General features: G+C 46.0%; 1 protein-coding gene across 1 annotated transcript in view; it reads left to right on the plus strand.

The window, feature by feature from the left end:
• The window catches only part of ncoa1 (nuclear receptor coactivator 1), a 100,924-nt gene extending 85,463 nt beyond the window's left edge, over positions 1-15,461 (plus strand). The window contains exons 13-19 of the mRNA XM_043695214.2: positions 249-417; positions 9,872-10,165; positions 12,104-12,199; positions 12,577-12,952; positions 13,247-13,421; positions 13,514-13,691; positions 13,776-15,461. Coding sequence (XP_043551149.2) covers positions 249-417; positions 9,872-10,165; positions 12,104-12,199; positions 12,577-12,952; positions 13,247-13,421; positions 13,514-13,691; positions 13,776-13,940 — 1,453 coding nt within the window. The 3' untranslated portion in view covers positions 13,941-15,461. The remainder of the gene's footprint in view (positions 1-248; positions 418-9,871; positions 10,166-12,103; positions 12,200-12,576; positions 12,953-13,246; positions 13,422-13,513; positions 13,692-13,775) is intronic.
• Positions 15,462-18,950: the final 3,489 nt, after the last annotated feature.

Genomic DNA, 18,950 nt, shown 5'->3' on the forward strand with positions numbered 1-18,950 from the left:
GGGAGTGGCAGGACATGTCTGGCCAACAACACCCAAATCTGGTGAATGACTAAAGAAAACTGACTGTGGTTTATTGTGATTGACTTGTTGGGATTCCTGACCTTGACTATTTTAAGGCTCTTCAGCTTCGGTGACAGTGAGAACCTGGCAATACCTGGCTGTGATGTTACCTTGTTGACCCCTTTTGTCAAGTAGTGCTGCATGTTGCAGTGTAATGGCACTAATAGGCACTCCTGCTGCTTTCTCAGCTCTGGCTTCAGCACCCAAATGGACGAGCTGCTGTCTCCTCCAACAAGTACTGAAGGACGGAATGATGAGAAAGCACTCCTTGACCAACTTGTGTCATTCCTCAGCGCCAAAGATGAAGTGGAGCTCGTGGAAATTGACAAGGCTCTTGGAATTGACAAACTCGTTCAGGCAAGTCAACCTCTCAGATAAAATCAAAATGCTAGAGAAACTCAGCTGGTCTGGCAGCATCTACATAGAACATAGAACAATACAGCACAGAACAGGCCCTTCGGCCCACGATGTTGTGCCGAACATTTGTCCTAGCTTAAGCACCCATCCATGTACCTATCCAATTGCCGCTTAAAGGTCACCAATGATTCTGACTCTGCCACTCCCACAGGCAACACATTCCATGCCCCCACCACTCTCTGGGTAAAGAACCCACCCCTGACATCTCCCCTATACCTTCCACCCTTCACCTTAAATTTATGTCCCCTTGTAACACTCTGTTGTACCCGGGGAAAAAGTTTCTGACTGTCTACTCTATCTATTCCTCTGATCATCTTATAAACCTCTATCAAGTCACCCCTCATCCTTCGCCGTTCCAATGAGAAAAGGCCTAGCACTCTCAACCTATCCTCGTACGACCTATTCTCCATTCCAGGCAACATCCTGGTAAATCTTCTCTGCACCCTCTCCAAAGCTTCCACATCTTTCCTAAAGTGAGGCGACCAGAACTGCACACAGTACTCCAAATGTGGCCTTACTAAGGTCCTGTACAGCTGCAACATCACTTCACAACTCTTGAATTCAATCTCTCTGCTAATGAACGCTAATACACCATAGGCCTTCTTACAAGCTCTATCCACCTGAGTGGCAACTTTCAAAGACTTATGAACATAGACCCCAAGATCCCTCTGCTCCTCCACCTTACTAAGAACCCTACCGTTAACCCTGTATTCCGCATTCTTATTTGTCCTTCCAAAATGGACAACCTCACACTTGACAGGGTTGAACTCCATCTGCTACTCCTCAGCCCACCTCTACATCATATCTAAGTCCCTTTGCAGCCGACAAGAGCCCTCCTCACTATCCACAACTCCACCAATCTTCGTATCATCTGCAAATTTACTGACCCAGCCTTCGACTCCCTCTTCCAAGTCATTAATAAAAATTACAAACAGCAGAGGACCCAGAACTGATTCCTGCGGAACTCCACTTGTAACTGGGCTCCAGGCTGAATATTTACCATCTACCACCACTCTCTGACTTCGACCGGTTAGCCAGTTCTCTATCCAACTGGCCAAATTTCCCTCTATCCCATGCCTCCTGACTTTCCGCATAAGCCTACCATGGGGAACCTTATCAAATGCCTTACTAAAATCCATGTACACATCTGTACACATGTACACTAAAATCCATCTGTAGAAAGAGAAACAGAATTAACATTTCTTTAGAATCCTGTGTATGACCTGTCCTGGGAGTGTTCGATGGTAAACAGTGTAGAGGGAGTTTTACTCTATATCCAACTGCATGCTATACCTGTCTTAGAACAAGAACATGGAACAGGCCTTTCAGCCCACCATGACTACGCCAAAAGTGATGCCATTTCTGAACTAATCCCATCTGCCTGTATATGGTTCATATCCTTCTATTCCCTGCCTGTTCATGTTAAAAAGCCTCTTAAATGTTGCTATCCTGTCTGCTTCTGCCACCTATCATCCAGACAGTCCTCCACTGCCCCACCTCCATCCCCGTTCCACTGCTCTAAACCCTCACCCACAACAAATGCAATAAGGCCAGAGTCCCTCTTGTCCTCACCTACCACCCCACCAGTCTCTGCATTCAACGCATCATCCTTAAACACTTCTGCCAACTCCAACTAGACCCTACCACCAAGATCATCTTCCCCTCTCCTGCCTTCCGCAAAGATCGTTCCCTTCTACAGTCCTTGGTTTGCACCACCCTCCCCACCAACGCCCCTGAACCCCCAGGTACCTTCCTCTGCGACCGGAAAATATGCAAAACATGGTGGCACACCAGCCCCTCACCTCCATCAGGGCCCCAAACAGTCCTTCCAGGTGAGAGAGAGGTTCACTTGCCTCTCCTCCAACTTAGTTTATTATATCAGGTGCTCCCAACGTGGTCTTTTCTACGTCGGGGAGACCGAACGTAAACCTAGGGAACGGTCCGTCGAGCATCACATCCAGGCCTGCAGGAGCCAACCAGCCCTCCCAGTCACTGCCCATTTCGATTCCCTTTCCCATTCCCTTTACGACATGACTGTCCTTGGCCTCCTCCATTGCCACAACGAACCAAACCGCAAATTGGAGGAACAACACCTCATCTTTCGTCTGTGCAGCCTACAGCCCAGAGGACTCAACATTTGAGTTCTCCCATTTCAAATAACCTCCCTTCCCTTCCCCGACTCCCTTCCCAGCCCCTCCCCCTCCCTTCCATTTCACCCTGCCACCTACCAGATCCATTCCTTCCATTGACCAACCACGTCGTACCCTCTACTTGCCTCTACGTATCCCCACCTCACCACCCTGCCCCCGCCTCCCCCTTTATCTGCAGCTCCCCCCCACACCCACCCCCAGGCCTGAAGAAGGGTTACACCCTAAACGTTGACTTCTCCACCTCCTGATACTGCCTGCCTTGCTGTGTTCCCTCTCCCTCCTGATGCTGCCTGCCTTGCTGTGTTCCTCTCACTCCTGATGCTGCCTGCCTTGCTGTGTTCCCCCTCCCTCCTGATGCTGCCTGCCTTGCTGTGTCCCTCTCCCTCCTGATGCTGCCTGCCTTGCTGTGTCCCTCTCCCTCCTGATACTGCCTGCCTTGCTGTGTTCTCCCAGCCTCCTGATGCTGCCTGCCTTGCTGTGTTCCCCCTCCCTCCTGATGCTGCCTGCCTTGCTGTGTTCCCCCTCCCTCCTGATGCTGCCTGCCTTGCTGTGTTCCCCCTCCCTCCTGATGCTGCCTGCCTTGCTGTGTTCCCTCTCCCTCCTGATGCTGCCTGCCTTGCTGTGTCCCTCTCCCTCCTGATGCTGCCTGCCTTGCTGTGTCCCTCTCCCTCCTGATGCTGCCTGCCTTGCTGTGTTCCCCCTCCCTCCTGATGCTGCCTGCCTTGCTGTGTCCCTCTCCCTCCTGATGCTGCCTGCCTTGCTGTGTCCCTCTCCCTCCTGATGCTGCCTGCCTTGCTGTGTCCCTCTCCCTCCTGATGCTGCCTGCCTTGCTGTGTCCCTCTCCCTCCTGATGCTGCCTGCCTTGCTGTGTTCCCCCTCCCTCCTGATGCTGCCTGCCTTGCTGTGTTCCCCCTCCCTCCTGATGCTGCCTGCCTTGCTGTGTCCCTCTCCCTCCTGATGCTGCCTGCCTTGCTGTGTCCCTCTCCCTCCTGATGCTGCCTGCCTTGCTGTGTTCCTCTCCCTCCTGATGCTGCCTGCCTTGCTGTGTCCCTCTCCCTCCTGATGCTGCCTGCCTTGCTGTGTCCCTCTCCCTCCTGATACTGCCTGCCTTGCTGTGATGCCTCTCCCTCCTGATGCTGCCTGCCTTGCTGTGTCCCCCTCCCTCCTGATGCTGCCTGCCTTGCTGTGTCCCCCTCCCTCCTGATGCTGCCTGCCTTGCTGTGTCCCCTCTCCCTCCTGATGCTGCCTGCCTTGCTGTGTCCCCCTCCCTCCTGATGCTGCCTGCCTTGCTGTGTCCCTCTCCCTCCTGATGCTGCCTGCCTTGCTGTGTCCCTCTCCCTCCTGATGCTGCCTGCCTTGCTGTGTTCTCCCAGCCTCCTGATGCTGCCTGCCTTGCTGTGATGCCTCTCCCTCCTGATGCTGCCTGCCTTGCTGTGTCCCTCTCCCTCCTGATGCTGCCTGCCTTGCTGTGTTCTCCCAGCCTCCTGATGCTGCCTGCCTTGCTGTGTCCCTGTCCCTCCTGATGCTGCCTGCCTTGCTGTGTTCTCCCAGCCTCCTGATGCTGCCTGCCTTGCTGTGTCCCTGTCCCTCCTGATGCTGCCTGCCTTGCTGTGTTCTCCCAGCCTCCTGATGCTGCCTGCCTTGCTGTGTCCCTGTCCCTCCTGATGCTGCCTGCCTTGCTGTGTTCTCCCAGCCTCCTGTTTGTCTCCCACTCTCTTGGCAGCACGTTCAAGGCATCTACCACTCTTTGTGGGGGTGAGGGATTTGAGAGTGTGTGTTGGAAAACACAGGTCAGGCAGCATCTAGAACATAGAACATAGAACATAGAAGAATACAGCGCAGTACAGGCCCTTTGGCCCTCGATGTTGCGCCGATCCAAGCCCACCCAACCTACACTAGCCCACTATCCTCCATATGCCTATCCAATGCCCGCTTAAATGCCCATAATGAGGGAGAGTCCACGACTGCTACTGGCAGGGCATTCCATGAACTCACGACTCGCTGAGTAAAGAACCTACCCCTAACATCTGTCCTATACCTACCCCCCCTTAATCTGAGGAGCAGGAGAATCGATGTTTCAGGTATAAGATTTTCATTAGGAATCCCTCATTCCTGATGAAGGGTTTATGCCTGAAACTTCGATTCTCCTGCTCCTCAGATGCTGCCTGACCTTTTGTGCTTTTCCAGCACCACACTCTTGACCCTTTCATCTTAAACCTATGTCCCCTACGTTTAATGTGTCCACCCTGAGAGAAAGCTTCTGACTACCTACCGTATCCATTCTTTTCATAACTTTATATACTTCTATTAGGTTGAAAACAATTCAGCTTTGTCCAACCTCTCCTTGTAGGTAATACTCTTTCAATCCAGGCAACATCCTGGTAAACCTCATCTGTGTCCTTTCCAAAACCTCCATAACCTTCTGATGACCAAAGCTGCACACAGTATTCCAAATGTGGCCTAACCAAAGTGTTATTCAGCTGTAAATGACTTGTGAGCTTTGATACTTAGTGCCCCTACCAGTGAAGGCAAGCATGCTGAATGTCACCTTTCCTGCCTTTTCCACTTGTCTTCGCACTTTCAGAGAGCTATGGACTTGGACCCTAAGATCTCTCTGTATATCAATGCTCTCAAGGATCGTAGGAGTGTTTGATGGAAGTAGTGTAGAGGGATCTTTACTTTCAGTTTAAAAGAGGAGAGAGAGCTGTACTCTGTATCTAACTCTGTGCTGTAGAAGAATAATGGAACCATTACACTCTATCTAATGCTGTGCTGTCCCTGTCATGGGTGTGTTTAATGGGGGACAGTGTACAGGGAGTTTTATGTTCAATTTAAGAATAGACGGTAGTTTAGTCTGTGTCTAACCCTGTGCAATCTATGCCCTGGGAGTGTATGATGGGGACATTGTGGAGGGAGCTTTGACTTCAGCTTAAAAGACTACAGGAAGCTTTATTCTGTATCTAACCCTGTGCTGTTCCTGTCCTGGGAATGTTTAAATGGAACAGAGAGGGAGCATTACTTTCAGTTTTTAGTCTGCAGATGACACAAAAATAGGTGGAGTTTCCAGGTAATGTTGAGGAGATGGGAATAGATTCCAAATGAGAAAAGACATTCCAGCAATTGAACTCATGAATGACCATGGAGAATATTGAAAAGGTCAGATTTGGCATGGAATTTATCCAGCAGACTAAGGGGTCTTGCACTGTGTAACTGTGTGGCATTGCTGCTTATTTGGCAGAGCAAGCATTGCTCCCTGTGCAACTTGGTGCACTTCTTAATTATTTGACAGGTTAAGTTTCAGTAGATTTTAAGAAAAATCCTGTTGGTGCCATTTGAACCCTGTATTGGAAACCGATCTAATTATTCTTCCTTTTCTTTAGAGTAAATCTCTAATTTCTCTGAGAGATGATAATCTCCAGGCATACAGAAATGACTGAGTTGTGACCCCATTGATTCTGTAAGGATTGTGCCAACTGCAGAACTCTGCCAGCTACCCCACCAGCATTTACCAGGTTGGTGGGTGAAAGCCCATGAGTTGGCCATTCACAACTTGGGGATGAATTTGCCTTCTGCTATGGAAGCTGGAAAAGTCACTTAAGTGGGACAGTCACAGATGAAGGGGACTTATGCCTCCCACCCTTGTTCAAAAACCTTAGATGAGCAGTTGGAAGCTTCATAAAAAAGAAAAGAATTGCAGATGCTGTAAATCAGAAATTAATGGAAGATCTCAGCAGATCTTGGCAGCATCTGTGAAGAGAAATCAGAGTTAATGTTTTGGGTCCAGTGACCCTTCCTCAGAACGAGTGGAAGCTACAAATCCATAAAGGCAGTTTGCACTTGAAGGCGCAATCTGTCTGTATCTGAATTTGAAGTTTTGAATATGCGAAAATTAAGACTTGACTTTGCTAGAAGAGAAATGCAGTTGAGATTGCTTTTCCATTTCCAGGCTGTGCAGAGTGATGCAGTAATCATGCATGATGTTGTTTATTTTGTGTCACTTGTTAGAATGTGGTAGATAGACCAGTTTTTGTGGAGTAGAACCTGTTTTTTAAAAAATATATATATAATGATTTAGGGCTGCTGTAATGTCTGGAGGATTCTGTATGAAATCTGTGTACTGTCATGGTGGTGGGTATATCCGCTGAGTTGGGAAGTTGATTTGCAGATGCTTTGTCCCCTGTATAGGCGACATCTTCAGTAATGTGAAGCCTCCTGTGAAGTGCTGCTGTACTGTGTCTGCTGGAATTTATTTGATTCTGTTGCTGCTGCTTCAGTTGCTGGTTCTGGTTGTTTACTGTAGCGGCCAGTATATTGGGTCCAGGTCAATGTGCTTGTTGATGGAGTCCATGGATGAGGGCCATGCTTCTAGGAATTCTCTGGCTGTCCTCTGTTTAGCTTCTTCTATGATCGTTGTGTTGGCCCAGTCAAATTTGTGGTTCCTGTCATCTGTGTGCACCTGAGCTACAAATCTTTACACAAACCTTGAATGTGTATACTGTAATCACGGAATAGTCAATAGCTGCTGTTCACTTACAATTAGAAACACCTGGACCAGCTAGCAGTGGATAAAGTCTTTTAACTCCAGCGTGAGACCATTAATTGGTCATCTTATTATATTCTTTGTCCGACATAAAATACCCGCTTTGCCCATAAGTGCAGTAGATGTCTCTCACGACCCTCCTCCTCTGTTTCCTCTCTTCCATTCTTGTTGGTATCTAATGTCCAACATTCTAACTCATCTCAAATCCCCATTCTCATTTCATCCCTGGCTCTCACTAATCTGCATTGGCTTCTTGGCCAGAAACACCTTAAATTTTAAATTCTCATCTGTGTCAACGTCCCTTCCTGTGACACAGACTGACTTCTTCCTCTGGACCTTTGTCACTGAATTGTCCCTGCTGCCTTTCTGACCAATTTTACCTAGTTTTGTGGAGACTGAGGATCAAACGTGGAATTTCTGGATTGTTTTAATTTTACCAGCTGAATTCCAAAAATATATTTTATATAATTCTGACACATTTTTCTGGAATTGCCTTCTTGTCCTAAATAAGCAAGTTAAAATTTACAATCTGATAAAAAACATCTGAGTCCGTTTCCACAAAAATGTAATTACGCGTGGGAAATCATGTCTCACTAACTTGAGTTTTTTTGAAGAAATAATGAAGGGGATTAATGATGTCAAAGCAGTGGACATGATCTATACAGACTTTAGTAAGGTGTTCGACAAGGGTCTGTATGGGAGCGTGTTTGGCAAGATTAGTTCACATGGAATACAGGGAGAACAAGGCATTTGGATACAGAACTGGCTCGAAGACTGGAGGCCTGTGACCAGTGGTGTGCCACAAGGATTGGTGTGGGTCCACTGCTTTTTGTCATTTATATAAATGATTTGGATGTGAACATAGGAAGTATAGTTAGTAAGTTTGCAGATGACACCAAAATTGGAAGTGCAGTGGACATTGAAGAAGGTTACTTCAGAGTACACCGGGACCTTAATCAGATGGGCCAGTGGGCTGAGGAATGGGAGATGGAGTTTAATATAGATAACTGTGAGTTGCTGCATTTTGGAAAGGTAAATCAGGGCAGGACTTATACACCTAATGGTAAGGTCCTAGAAGTGTTACTGGAGTGCAGGTTCATAGTTCCTTGAAAAGGAGTTGCAGGTAGACAGGATAGTGAAGGAGGTGTTTGGTAACTCCTTTATTGGTTAGAGCATTGAGTGTAGGATTTCTTTGAGAAGGTGACCAAACAGGTAGATGAGAGTAAACCGGTTGAAGTGGTGTATATGGATTTCAGCAAGGCGTTCAAAAAGGTTCCCCACAGTAGGCTATTGTACAAAATGCGGAAGAATGGGATTGTGGGAGATATAACAGTTTGGATCAGTAATAGGCTTGCTGAAAGAAGACAGAGGGTGGTGGTTGATGGGAAATGTTCATCCTGGAGTCCAGTTACTAGTGGTGTACTGCAAGGGTCGGTGTTGGGTCCACTGCTGTTCGTCATTTTTATAAACGACCTGGATGAGGTTGTAGAAGGGTGGCTTAGTAAATTTGCAGACAACACGAAGGTCGGTGGAGTTGTGGATAGTGACAAAGGATGTTGTAGGCTACAGAGAGACATAGATAAGCTGCAGAGCTGGGCTGAGAGGTGGCAAATGGAGTTTAATGCGGACAAGTGTGAGGTGATTCACTTTGGTCGGAGTAACCGGAATGCAAAGTACTGGGTAATGGTAAGATTCTTGGTAGTGTAGATGAGCAGAGATCTCGGTGTCCAGGTACACAGATCCTTGAAAGCTGCCCACCCAGGTTGACAGGGTTGTTAAGAAGGCATACAGTGTTTTAGCTTTTATTAATAGAAGGATCGATAGATATAGGACAGATGTCAGAGGTAGTTTCTTTACTCAGAGAGTAGTAAGGGTATGGAATGCTTTGCCTGCAACGGTAGTAGATTTGCCAACTTTAAGTACATTTAAGTCGTCATTGGACAAGCATATGGATGTATGTGGAATAGTGTAGGTTAGATGGGCTTCAGATTGGTATGACAGGTTGGTGCAACATCGAGGGCCGAAGGGCCTGTACTGCGCTGTAATGTTCGATGTTCTATGAATTGGGAGGTCACATTGCAGCTAAACAGGACATTGATTAGGCCACTTTCGGAATATTGTGTGCAATTCTGGTCTCCCTGCTATAGGAAGGATGTTGTAAAACTTGAAGGGGTTCAGAAAAGATTTACAAGGATGTTGCCAGGGTTGAGGATTTGAGCTGTAGGGAGTGGCTGAACACGCTGGGGCTGTTTTCCCTGAAGCGTTGGCAGCTAAAGGGTGGCCTTATAGAGGTTTGTAAAATCATGAGGGGAAGAGATAGGGCAAATCGACAAGCAGTGCTGTTTTACCTGAACTTCAAGGCCGTATCTGTGCTCCCAATGTCTATTAGTGAAGACAGAACATGCTGACAACAGGCACCCCCATTAATAGTAAATGCACGAGTCGCAATCAGTTCCATAGATTCGCCGCCCTCACTTTATCACATCACACTGGTTGAAAATCATTGCTGTAGAAGGTACTTCATATCTAAACTTGTGCTGTTTCTGTCTTGGCAGTGTTTTAAAAGTTTTTCTCTGTAGCTAATTTTCTTTAATTTGCTTTAGGAATATTGCATGCAGATTACTCCAGTCAGCAATATAAATGTGAGAGCTTTTACAGATTTCTTGCATGTGTTGTTTATTGCTTTTCACACCCTCTAATATAGAGTGGGGAACTTGACCGACTGCAGAATCGAGCCATGTCACAGCCCTGTGATTTAATGGAGCCAAAGTCTGCCATATGCCAGCAAGTTTCTGGCTCTCCTGGCTGCAACGTACCGAACCAATCATCTGGCCTGGCTCAGCAGCAGTATACTTGTAGTCCAGTCTCCATTGAACTAGCAGCCCGAGGAGCTTACCCCAGCAGCATGGGGCATCATCCACGGCAGGGCTTGGTTCGATTACCCACTGTGACCAACCAGCTCCGACTACAGCTACAGCAGAGGCTACAGGGACAACAGGTCAGTGCATTCTATTCACTCACCTTGTACCTAGTGTACATACCTCCTGCCATCCTGTCTAACTGTCCTATGTGGGGAATCACCACACCCATGGCTAATCACAATCTCCTATAGAAATCCTCCTTCTCAGAAATGCACCTGTCCACCTGCCCAGAATTAAATCAAAGTCCATCAATCAGATATGGATTGACCTACTGAGGGATTGTCACCAGTGGTTGAAAGGGTGGAGGAGAGGGTATGGTGAGCAATGGTATATAACATGGTTTTGGTCGCCATACTATAGGAAGGATGTGGCGGCACTGGAACGGGTGCAGAGGAGGTTTACCAGGATGTTGCCTGGTATGGTAGGAAGATCGTATGAGGAAAGGCTGAGGCACTTGGGGCTGTTTTCATTGGAGAAAAGAAGGTTTAGGGGTGACTTGATAGAGGTGTACAAGATGATTAGGGGTTTAGATAGGGTTGACCATGAGAACCTTTTTCCACGTATGGAGTCAGCTATTACGAGGGGGCATAGCTTTAAATTAAGGGGTGGTAGGTATAGGACAGATGTTAGGGGTAGATTCTTTACTCAGCGAGTCGTGAGTTCATGGAATGCCCTGCCAGTATCAGTGGTGGACTCTCCCTTTTTATGGGCATTTTAACGGGCATTGGATAGGCATATGGAGGATAGTGGGCTAGTGTAGGTTAGGTGGGCTTGGATCGGCGCAACATCGAGGGCCGAAGGGCCTGTACTGCGCTGTATTCTTCTATGTTCTATGTGTGCAGAGTATGTGTGAGGAGTATACTCAGTCTGTACATAGCAATGGGAACAGCTTGAGGTGATAAGTACGTAACTACTAGGAGTAGGAACAGGTATAATCAGCCTTTCGAGCCTGCTCCACCTTTTGATATGACCATGGCTGATCTCATCTTGGCTCCACTCCACTTTCCTGCCCCCTCAATAACCCTTCAACCCACTGCCTCCTTAGATTTACTCATTGTCCCAGCATTCATCGTACTTTGGGGTAGTGAATTCCACAGATTTGCGATCCTTTGAGAAGTATTTTTTCCTCATCTCTATTTTAAATCTGTTCCCTTTTATCTGAAAATTATAACCTCTCGTTCTAGATGGCCTGACATGGGAACGCATCCTTTCAGACTCTACTTTGTCAATACCCTTTAGCATCTTGTATACCTTAATTGAATCCTTCATTCTTCTAAACACGACAGAGAGTATGGGCATCAACTGCTCAATCTCTCTTCATAAGACAAACACCTCATTTCTGGAATTAATCTAGTGAACTGCCTCCAATACAACTAAATCCCTCCTCAAAGAAGGGGACCAAAACTGTATACAGTACTCCAGATGCCTTGTACACTACTTTCATAAGCTATTAATTAGCAAGATTCCATTTGCCTTATTACCTGCTGTACCAGCGTACTAGTTTTTCCTGATTCATGCACAAGATTCTCCATATTCCTCTGGTTTCTCTCCATTTAGGTGATGTTGCCTTTTTATTCCTCTGACCAAAATGGATAATCTCCCACTTACCACATTAAACTCCATCTGCCAAATTTTGGCTTATTCACCTACCTATCCACATCCATTTGTAAATTTCTAATTTATTCATTGCAAAATACTTCATCTATTTTAGTGTCATCTGCAAGTGTTCTATAGTACTTTCTTTCCCTGCATCCATGTCATTAATACAGATTGTAAATAGTAGGGGTCTGAGGACCAAGTTCGGTGGCACCTCACTAGTTAAATATGCCAACTGGAAAAAAGATTATCCCCTCTGCTTTCTGCTGGTTAGCCAAACCTCGACCCAACTAATAAAATTACCCCCAACCCCATGTGATCTTACCTTGTATATTAACCTTTTGTGCAGCACCTTTGCAAATGCCTTCTGGAATTGTACACAGAGCGATGACACAGATCATTCTGCTGTCTCTCTGCAGATGCACCAGAATCGACAGGCTGCGATGAGTCATTTGGGTGCAGCAGGCTTGATGGGAATTGGACTGCGTGCTGGCATGCAGCAAATCACTGCCCAGGTATGAATCCAGTGGAGATCTCTGTTTTCATGTTTACTTAACAGGTTGGAGGCTTGGGGGAAGATGATGTAGGTCACTATGTAACCACATGCTTTAAGACTCGGGTGCTGAGCAAGGGAGAGTTGATGACTGGGAAACTGTAGTAACTGCAGCATGCTTGAAGATGTTATAGATTTTGATTACGCCTAAAGTATGCTGTGGCACACATGGAGATCTTAATGTAAGCACCTGACACATAAATAGTCCTTCTCCATGCTGGACATCCAAAGTGATCTTTCCACATTTATGCCAAAGCACAGATGCTGGAAGTAAAGACTTGGAAGAAGTTTAGCAGCAGTGATGGTTCAGTCTCTCATATCTCTCCCTTCTCTCTCCAGGGCCCTCTCAATGCTCAGATGGTTGCACAGCGACAACGTGAATACATTAGCCAGCAGCACAGACAGTGGCAGATGATGCAACAGCACGCCTTGCTGACAAGACAGCATATCCCAGCCAGCACTGGATCCCATCTTACGCGCCCTCCTCCTTCACAAATCCACTTCTCACCCAGTTACAGCACATCAGGAAACACGTCTTCATCTGCCAGCCCCTTCCCATCACTGGTGTCCAGTGCTGACCCACAGCCAAACCCATTCAGCTCTCTCCATGGATCAGGGACTTTGAGCACAGGGATATTGGGCCAGACAGGGTCAGAGCCCAGAGCAGGTCTGATGCCCCAGATTCAGCAGAATATTTCACAGTATCTCACCTCAGGTAAGAAATACCTGCTGTGAAATCCAAGGGTCTGAGGGGATGGCTTCCTGTGCTATATGATGGTGTTTGCTCTGAATTAACAGATTTGGACAATTCATTCCTATAAACCAAGGCATAGTTTTCAATTGTATATCCATCATTTTCCCTAGATAGCAATAATACATCAGATATTGATGCCAGTGATCTCTTGGTTTGAATCAGTGGATATCAGTCAGGGCTCCTATTCTGTGATTACTCTGCAAGATATCTTGCCTTCCCAGTGCTCATGTATAACAGATGCTGATTATTTTCCAGCTTTACCCCAACAGGGAGACCCACCTTTAGCTCCAAATCCAAGTCGTGACAGCCCAACATTGTCTACACTGGTGCAGCCATCCCAGAGTTCCATGATGCAACAGACTGCAGCAACACCTGGATTTGAGACACCAGAAGGAAAGGTGTGGCAGCAAGAACCCCCGGAAAGCAACAGGTATTGCACTCACCCAGTGATCAATTAACATCGCTATCCATGTTGTGCCTCTATGTATTTGTATGTGTGTGTAATACACTCTTATTTTCTAGCGTGTACACACAGGCCGGACAGCAGCAGCCAGGCAGTCTGGGAATGTACAACAACGTGAGTATCACTGTCTCTATGGACAATGGGCCTGCCTCTGTCAGTAACCTCAATCAAGTGTCAGGACAGATGCACATGGGGACCATGCAACTACCTTCAATCCGTTCAATGTGCCCAGAACAGGTAAGCAGTTCAGCAAGTTTTGTCACATCAGGTTTCATTTGGACAGTGATGTTCAAGTCTTTACTGGATTTCCTCCTCTAACAGGTGCAACAGGTCCAGGTGTTCGCTGATGTTCAGTGTACGGTGAATGTGGTTGGTGGAGACAGTTATTTGAACCAGTCAGGTATGGCATCCCAGAAAGGCCAACCTGGTGGGCAGGCACCACAGAGCCAGCAGAAAAGCCTTCTCCAACAACTACTGACAGAGTGAGTGATGGATGGTGATGAGGAGGAAAAATCAAACTGCACATCTCACTGATTCATACAGTAAACAGGTTCTGCAGTAGTGTCAGACACCTATTGAAAACTGGTTCACATTTCCTGTCTGCCTCTTGTTGGGGCATAGACAGTCTCAGATCTGTACAGAAGCCCTCACCAGTTGCTCAGTAACTCTCAGGCAGAGGATGAGATGAAGAATCTAGCTGAGCAACATCAGACCACCAGGATGGCGGCGAGCGTTGGCTGTGACACAGGGAAGGAGTGAGGTTCTCATATCAGAGCAGACTGTGCGTGCAGGACAGGTCCACAACACTGCACTTAAACAAATGCAGCTTCAGCATAAAACCAACCATCTGATATTGCATCGGCTGCGGTTTACATCCAACCTCTTAAGTAATACAGACCTGGCTTCGTATAGTTCATTGGCGAGAAAGACAAAAATGAGAAAGCAATAATTAGCGGGTGGGGTTTTAAGTATTTGTAGGTGAACGTTCTTGATCTTGCAAATGCTTAGAATATTCCCAGCTGTGTAAAGCACAGCATTGTATTTAAGAATCTATGGTCCAGAGATGAGTTCTCACTGTAAATATTTCTGGGATGTTTCTCTATTGTGGAAACACACAGTTTCATTGATGGTCCTCAGGCAGCTAACACACTGACCTTCCTTTCTAGTGCAGACAGTTTGGGATCTTTGGGTAACTTGGGTGTTTGGGGTCGGGGAAAGGGGGGAGGAGGCGAGGACTGACTCTATTAGCAAGTGGTGTTTCAATTGACTGCACTGGTCTTTGAGGAAATGTTGTTGCCCATTAGTGAAGCAGTGCCCTGGACAGTCCTATATGACTTGTTATTAAAGCTGTTAGTAGTGTCCTTGAATGCCACTACTGGGTCAACCTTCCTTTTAAGACCCTTCCCAATTGGTCAGAGGTTGATATCACCCTGACCCATAAATGTATCATTGTTTTTGGAACTGGTTCCCTAACAGCACTGTGGGTGTACCTGCAAATCATGGTGGTCAACATGGTAACTCCTCAGCACCTTCACAAGGAGAATTAGGAATGGTCTCATCTGTGACATCTAATTCCTGTGAATTAATAAATCCAATTGGATAGCATGATACTTGCAGTAAGTCCCACCTGATTGGTTCTTTCAGTTTTATTTCCTCCGAGATTCCTGGTTTGGGATTTTTCCCGGTTCACTAATCTATAACTAATTAAAAGGTCTTTTAAATAAGGCACTTCGCTCAGTGTATAGAGAGAGCAGAACCAGGATTATTAGTGGGTAAAATTAATTTTTTATATATATATATATATATATATCAATGGTGCAAGAAATCTGCTTCTCTGCCCAGATGTCTTCAGATTATGAGAGTTTAATACAAAGTATTTTGCTGTATTTAAGATGAATCCTCTGAAAACACTAACCAGAGGCATTTAACTAACATTGGCTTCTCTTGTATTACTGTTTATCAAACATTTAATTACCAAGCTGTGAATAAAATCTCAGAATAAGTCTTTTTGTGGATTTGCATCTATTTATTGATCCTCAGTAGAGGAGAAAGAGAAAGATCAGCACAATCCGTTCCTTTCAACATCTAAACAGCTTTATTAGATCACACTTTTTCTCAATGTGAGGCAATATATAAACCAAGACAATGAACGTTTCATCAACCTTTTGTCAGTAAATTTGCCAAGTACACCTAAACTCAGTTGAAACTCCCTTACTGGATATACTAACATTTTATATAGCTAATGGAATTGACGTCCCAAATATTGGAAGGTGGGAGGAGAGTCAAGAAAGGATTTAATAAAATGTAGTGTCAGAATTTATAAATAGAGTCATAGAGATGTATAGCACGGAAACAGACCATTCGGTCCAAACCGTCCATGCCGACCAGATATCTCAACCCAATCTAGTCCCACCTGCCAGCACCCGGCCCATATCCCTCCAAACCCTTCCTATTCATATACCCATCCAGATGCCTTTAAAATGTTGCAATTATACCAGCCTCCACTACTTCCTCTGGCAGCTCATTCCATACAGTACCATCCTCTGCATGAAAAAGTTGACCCTTAGGTCTCTTATAACTTTCCTCTCTCACCCTAAACCTATGCTCCTCATGCTTAACCTATAGGTAAACCTCTATAAGGTCACCCCTCAGCCTCTGGCACTCCAGGAAAACAGCCCTAGCCTATTCAACCTCTCCCTATAGCTCAAATCCTCCAACCCTGGCAACATCCATGTAAATCTTTTCTCAACCCTTTCAAGTTTCACAACATCTTTCCAACAGGAAGATCAGAATTGCACGCAATATTCCAACATTGGCATAACCAATGTCCTGTACAGCCGCAACATGACCTCCCAACTCCTGTACTCAGTGCTCTGACCAATAAAGGAAAGCATACCAAACGCCTTCTTCACTATCCTATCTACCTGCGACTCCACTTTCAAGGAGCTATGAACCTGCACTCCAAGGTCTCTTTGTTCAGCAACACTCCCTAGGACCTTACCATTAAGTATATAAGTCCTGCTAAGATTTGCTTTCCCAAAATGCAGCACCTCGCATTTATCTGAATTAAACTCCATCTGCCATTTCTCAGTCCATTGGCCCATCTGGTCCAGATCCTGTTGTAATCTGAGGTAACCCTCTTCACTGTCCACTACACCTCCAATTTTGGTGTCATGTATAAACTTACTAACTGTACCTTTTATGCTCACACCCAAATCAATTATATAAATGATGAAAAGTAGAGGACCCAGCACCGATCCTTGTGGCACTCCACTGCTCACAGGCCTCCAGTCTGAAAAACAAGCCTCCACTACCACCCTCTGTCTTCTACCTTTCAGTCGGTCCTGTATCCAAATGGCTAGTTCTCTCTGTATTCCATGAGATCTAACCTTGCTAACCAGTCTCCCATGGGGAACCTTGTCAAATGCCTTACTGAAGTCCATACAGATCATGTCCACCGTTCTGTCCTCGTCAGTCCTCTTTGTTACTTCCTCAAAAAACGCAATCAAGTTTGTGAGACATGATTTCCCACGCACAAAGCCATGTTGACTATCCCTAATCAGTCCTTGCCTTTCCAAATACATGTTCATCCTGTCCCTCAGGATTCCCTGCAACAACTTGCCCACCACCGACGTCAGGCTCAACAGTCTATCGTTCCCTGGCTTGTCTTTACCACCCTTCTTAAACAGCGGCACCACGTTAACCAACCTCCAGTCTTCCGGCACCTCACCTGTGACTAATGATGATACAAATATCTCAATAAGAGGCCCAGCAATGACTTCTCTAGCTTCCCACAAAGTTATAAGGTACACCTGATCAGGTCCTGGGGAGTTATCCACCTTTGAGTGAGTTTCAAGACATCCAGCACTTCCTCCTCTGTAATATGGACATTTTTCAAGATGTCACTATCTATTTCCCTACAGTCTATATCTTCCATATCCTATTCCACATTAAATACTGATGCAAAATGCTTGTTTAGTATCTCCCCCATCTCCTGCAGCTCCACACAAAGGCCGCCTTGCTGATCCTTGGGGGGCCCTATTCTCTCCCTAGTTACCCTTTTGTCCTTAATGTATTTGTAAAAGCCCTTTGGATTCTCCTTAACTCTATTTGCCAAAGCTATCTCATGTCCCTTTTTGCTCTCCTAATTTCTCTCTTAAGGATACTCCTACTGCTTTTATACTCTAAGGATTCACTCGATCTATCCTGTCTATACCTGACATATGCTACCTTCTTTTTCTTAACCAAAACTTCAAATTCTTCTGTCATCCAGCCCTTGCTTTCACCCTAACAGGAATATACTTTCTCTGAACCCTTATTAACTCACTTCTGAAGGCTTCCCATTTTCCAGCTGTCCCTTTAGATTAGATTACTTACAGTGTGGAAACAGGCCCTTCGGCCCAACAAGTCCACACCGACTCGCCAAAGTGCACCCACCCAGACCCATTCCCCTACATTTACCCTTGCACCTAACACTACGGGCAAATTAGCATGGCCAATTCACCTGACCTGCACATTTTTTGACTGTGGGAGGAAACTGGAGCACCCGGAGGAAACCCACGCAAACATGGGGAGAATGTGCAAATTCCACACAGTCAGTCGCCTGAGGTGGGAATTGAACACGGGTCTCTGGCGCTGTGAGGCAGCAGTGCTAACCACTTTTCCTATCCATGAATTTGTCCAAATGCCTTTTAAATATTGTTAATGTACCCATCTCAACCACTTCCATTGGCATCTCATTTCATATGCATACCACCCTCTGTAAAAACATTGCCCCTCAGGTTCCCTTTTATTCTTTTCCCTTTAACCTTAAGCTGATGCCCTCTCGTCCTCGATTCCCCAACTCTGGGAAAAAAGACTGAGTGTATCCATGCCTCTTACGATCTTATACACTTCTCGAAGACTCCCCCCTCAGTCACCTGCGCTCTAGAGAAAAAAGTCCTAGCTTGCCCAGCCTCTGTCTAAAACTCAGACTCTTAAGTCCTGGCAACATCATTGTAAATTGTTTCTGCACTCTTTCCAGTTTAATAACATCCTAGAGCAAGGTGACCAAAACTGAATACAATACTCTAAGTACGGCCTCACCAACATCCTGTACAACTGCAACATAACTTCTCAGCTTCGATACTCAGAGCTCTGACTGATGAAGGCTAGTGCGCTAAAAGTCTTCTTCACTGCCCTGTCTATCTTTCACTCCAATTTCAGGGAACCGTGCACTCGAACCCCAAGATCCGTCTGTTCCACTACATTCCTTCAGGCCCTACCATTCACCATGAAACTCCAACCTTGATTTGACTTTCCAAAGATCTCACACTTATCTATATTAAACTCCATTTGCCATTTCTCGGTCCACTTCCCCAGGTGATCAAGTTCCTGCTGCAATTTCTGATAACCTTCCTCACTGTCCAAGATACTGCCTATTTTAGTGTCATCTGCAAACTGACTAATCATACCTTGGACATTCTCATCCATGTCCAAGGTATGATTAGTAACTTT

Source organism: Chiloscyllium plagiosum, unplaced genomic scaffold (assembly GCF_037043375.1).
Source record: "Chiloscyllium plagiosum isolate Xiang-an unplaced genomic scaffold, Cpla_swu_hap1 HiC_scaffold_10, whole genome shotgun sequence".
Lineage (NCBI taxonomy): Eukaryota > Metazoa > Chordata > Chondrichthyes > Orectolobiformes > Hemiscylliidae > Chiloscyllium > Chiloscyllium plagiosum.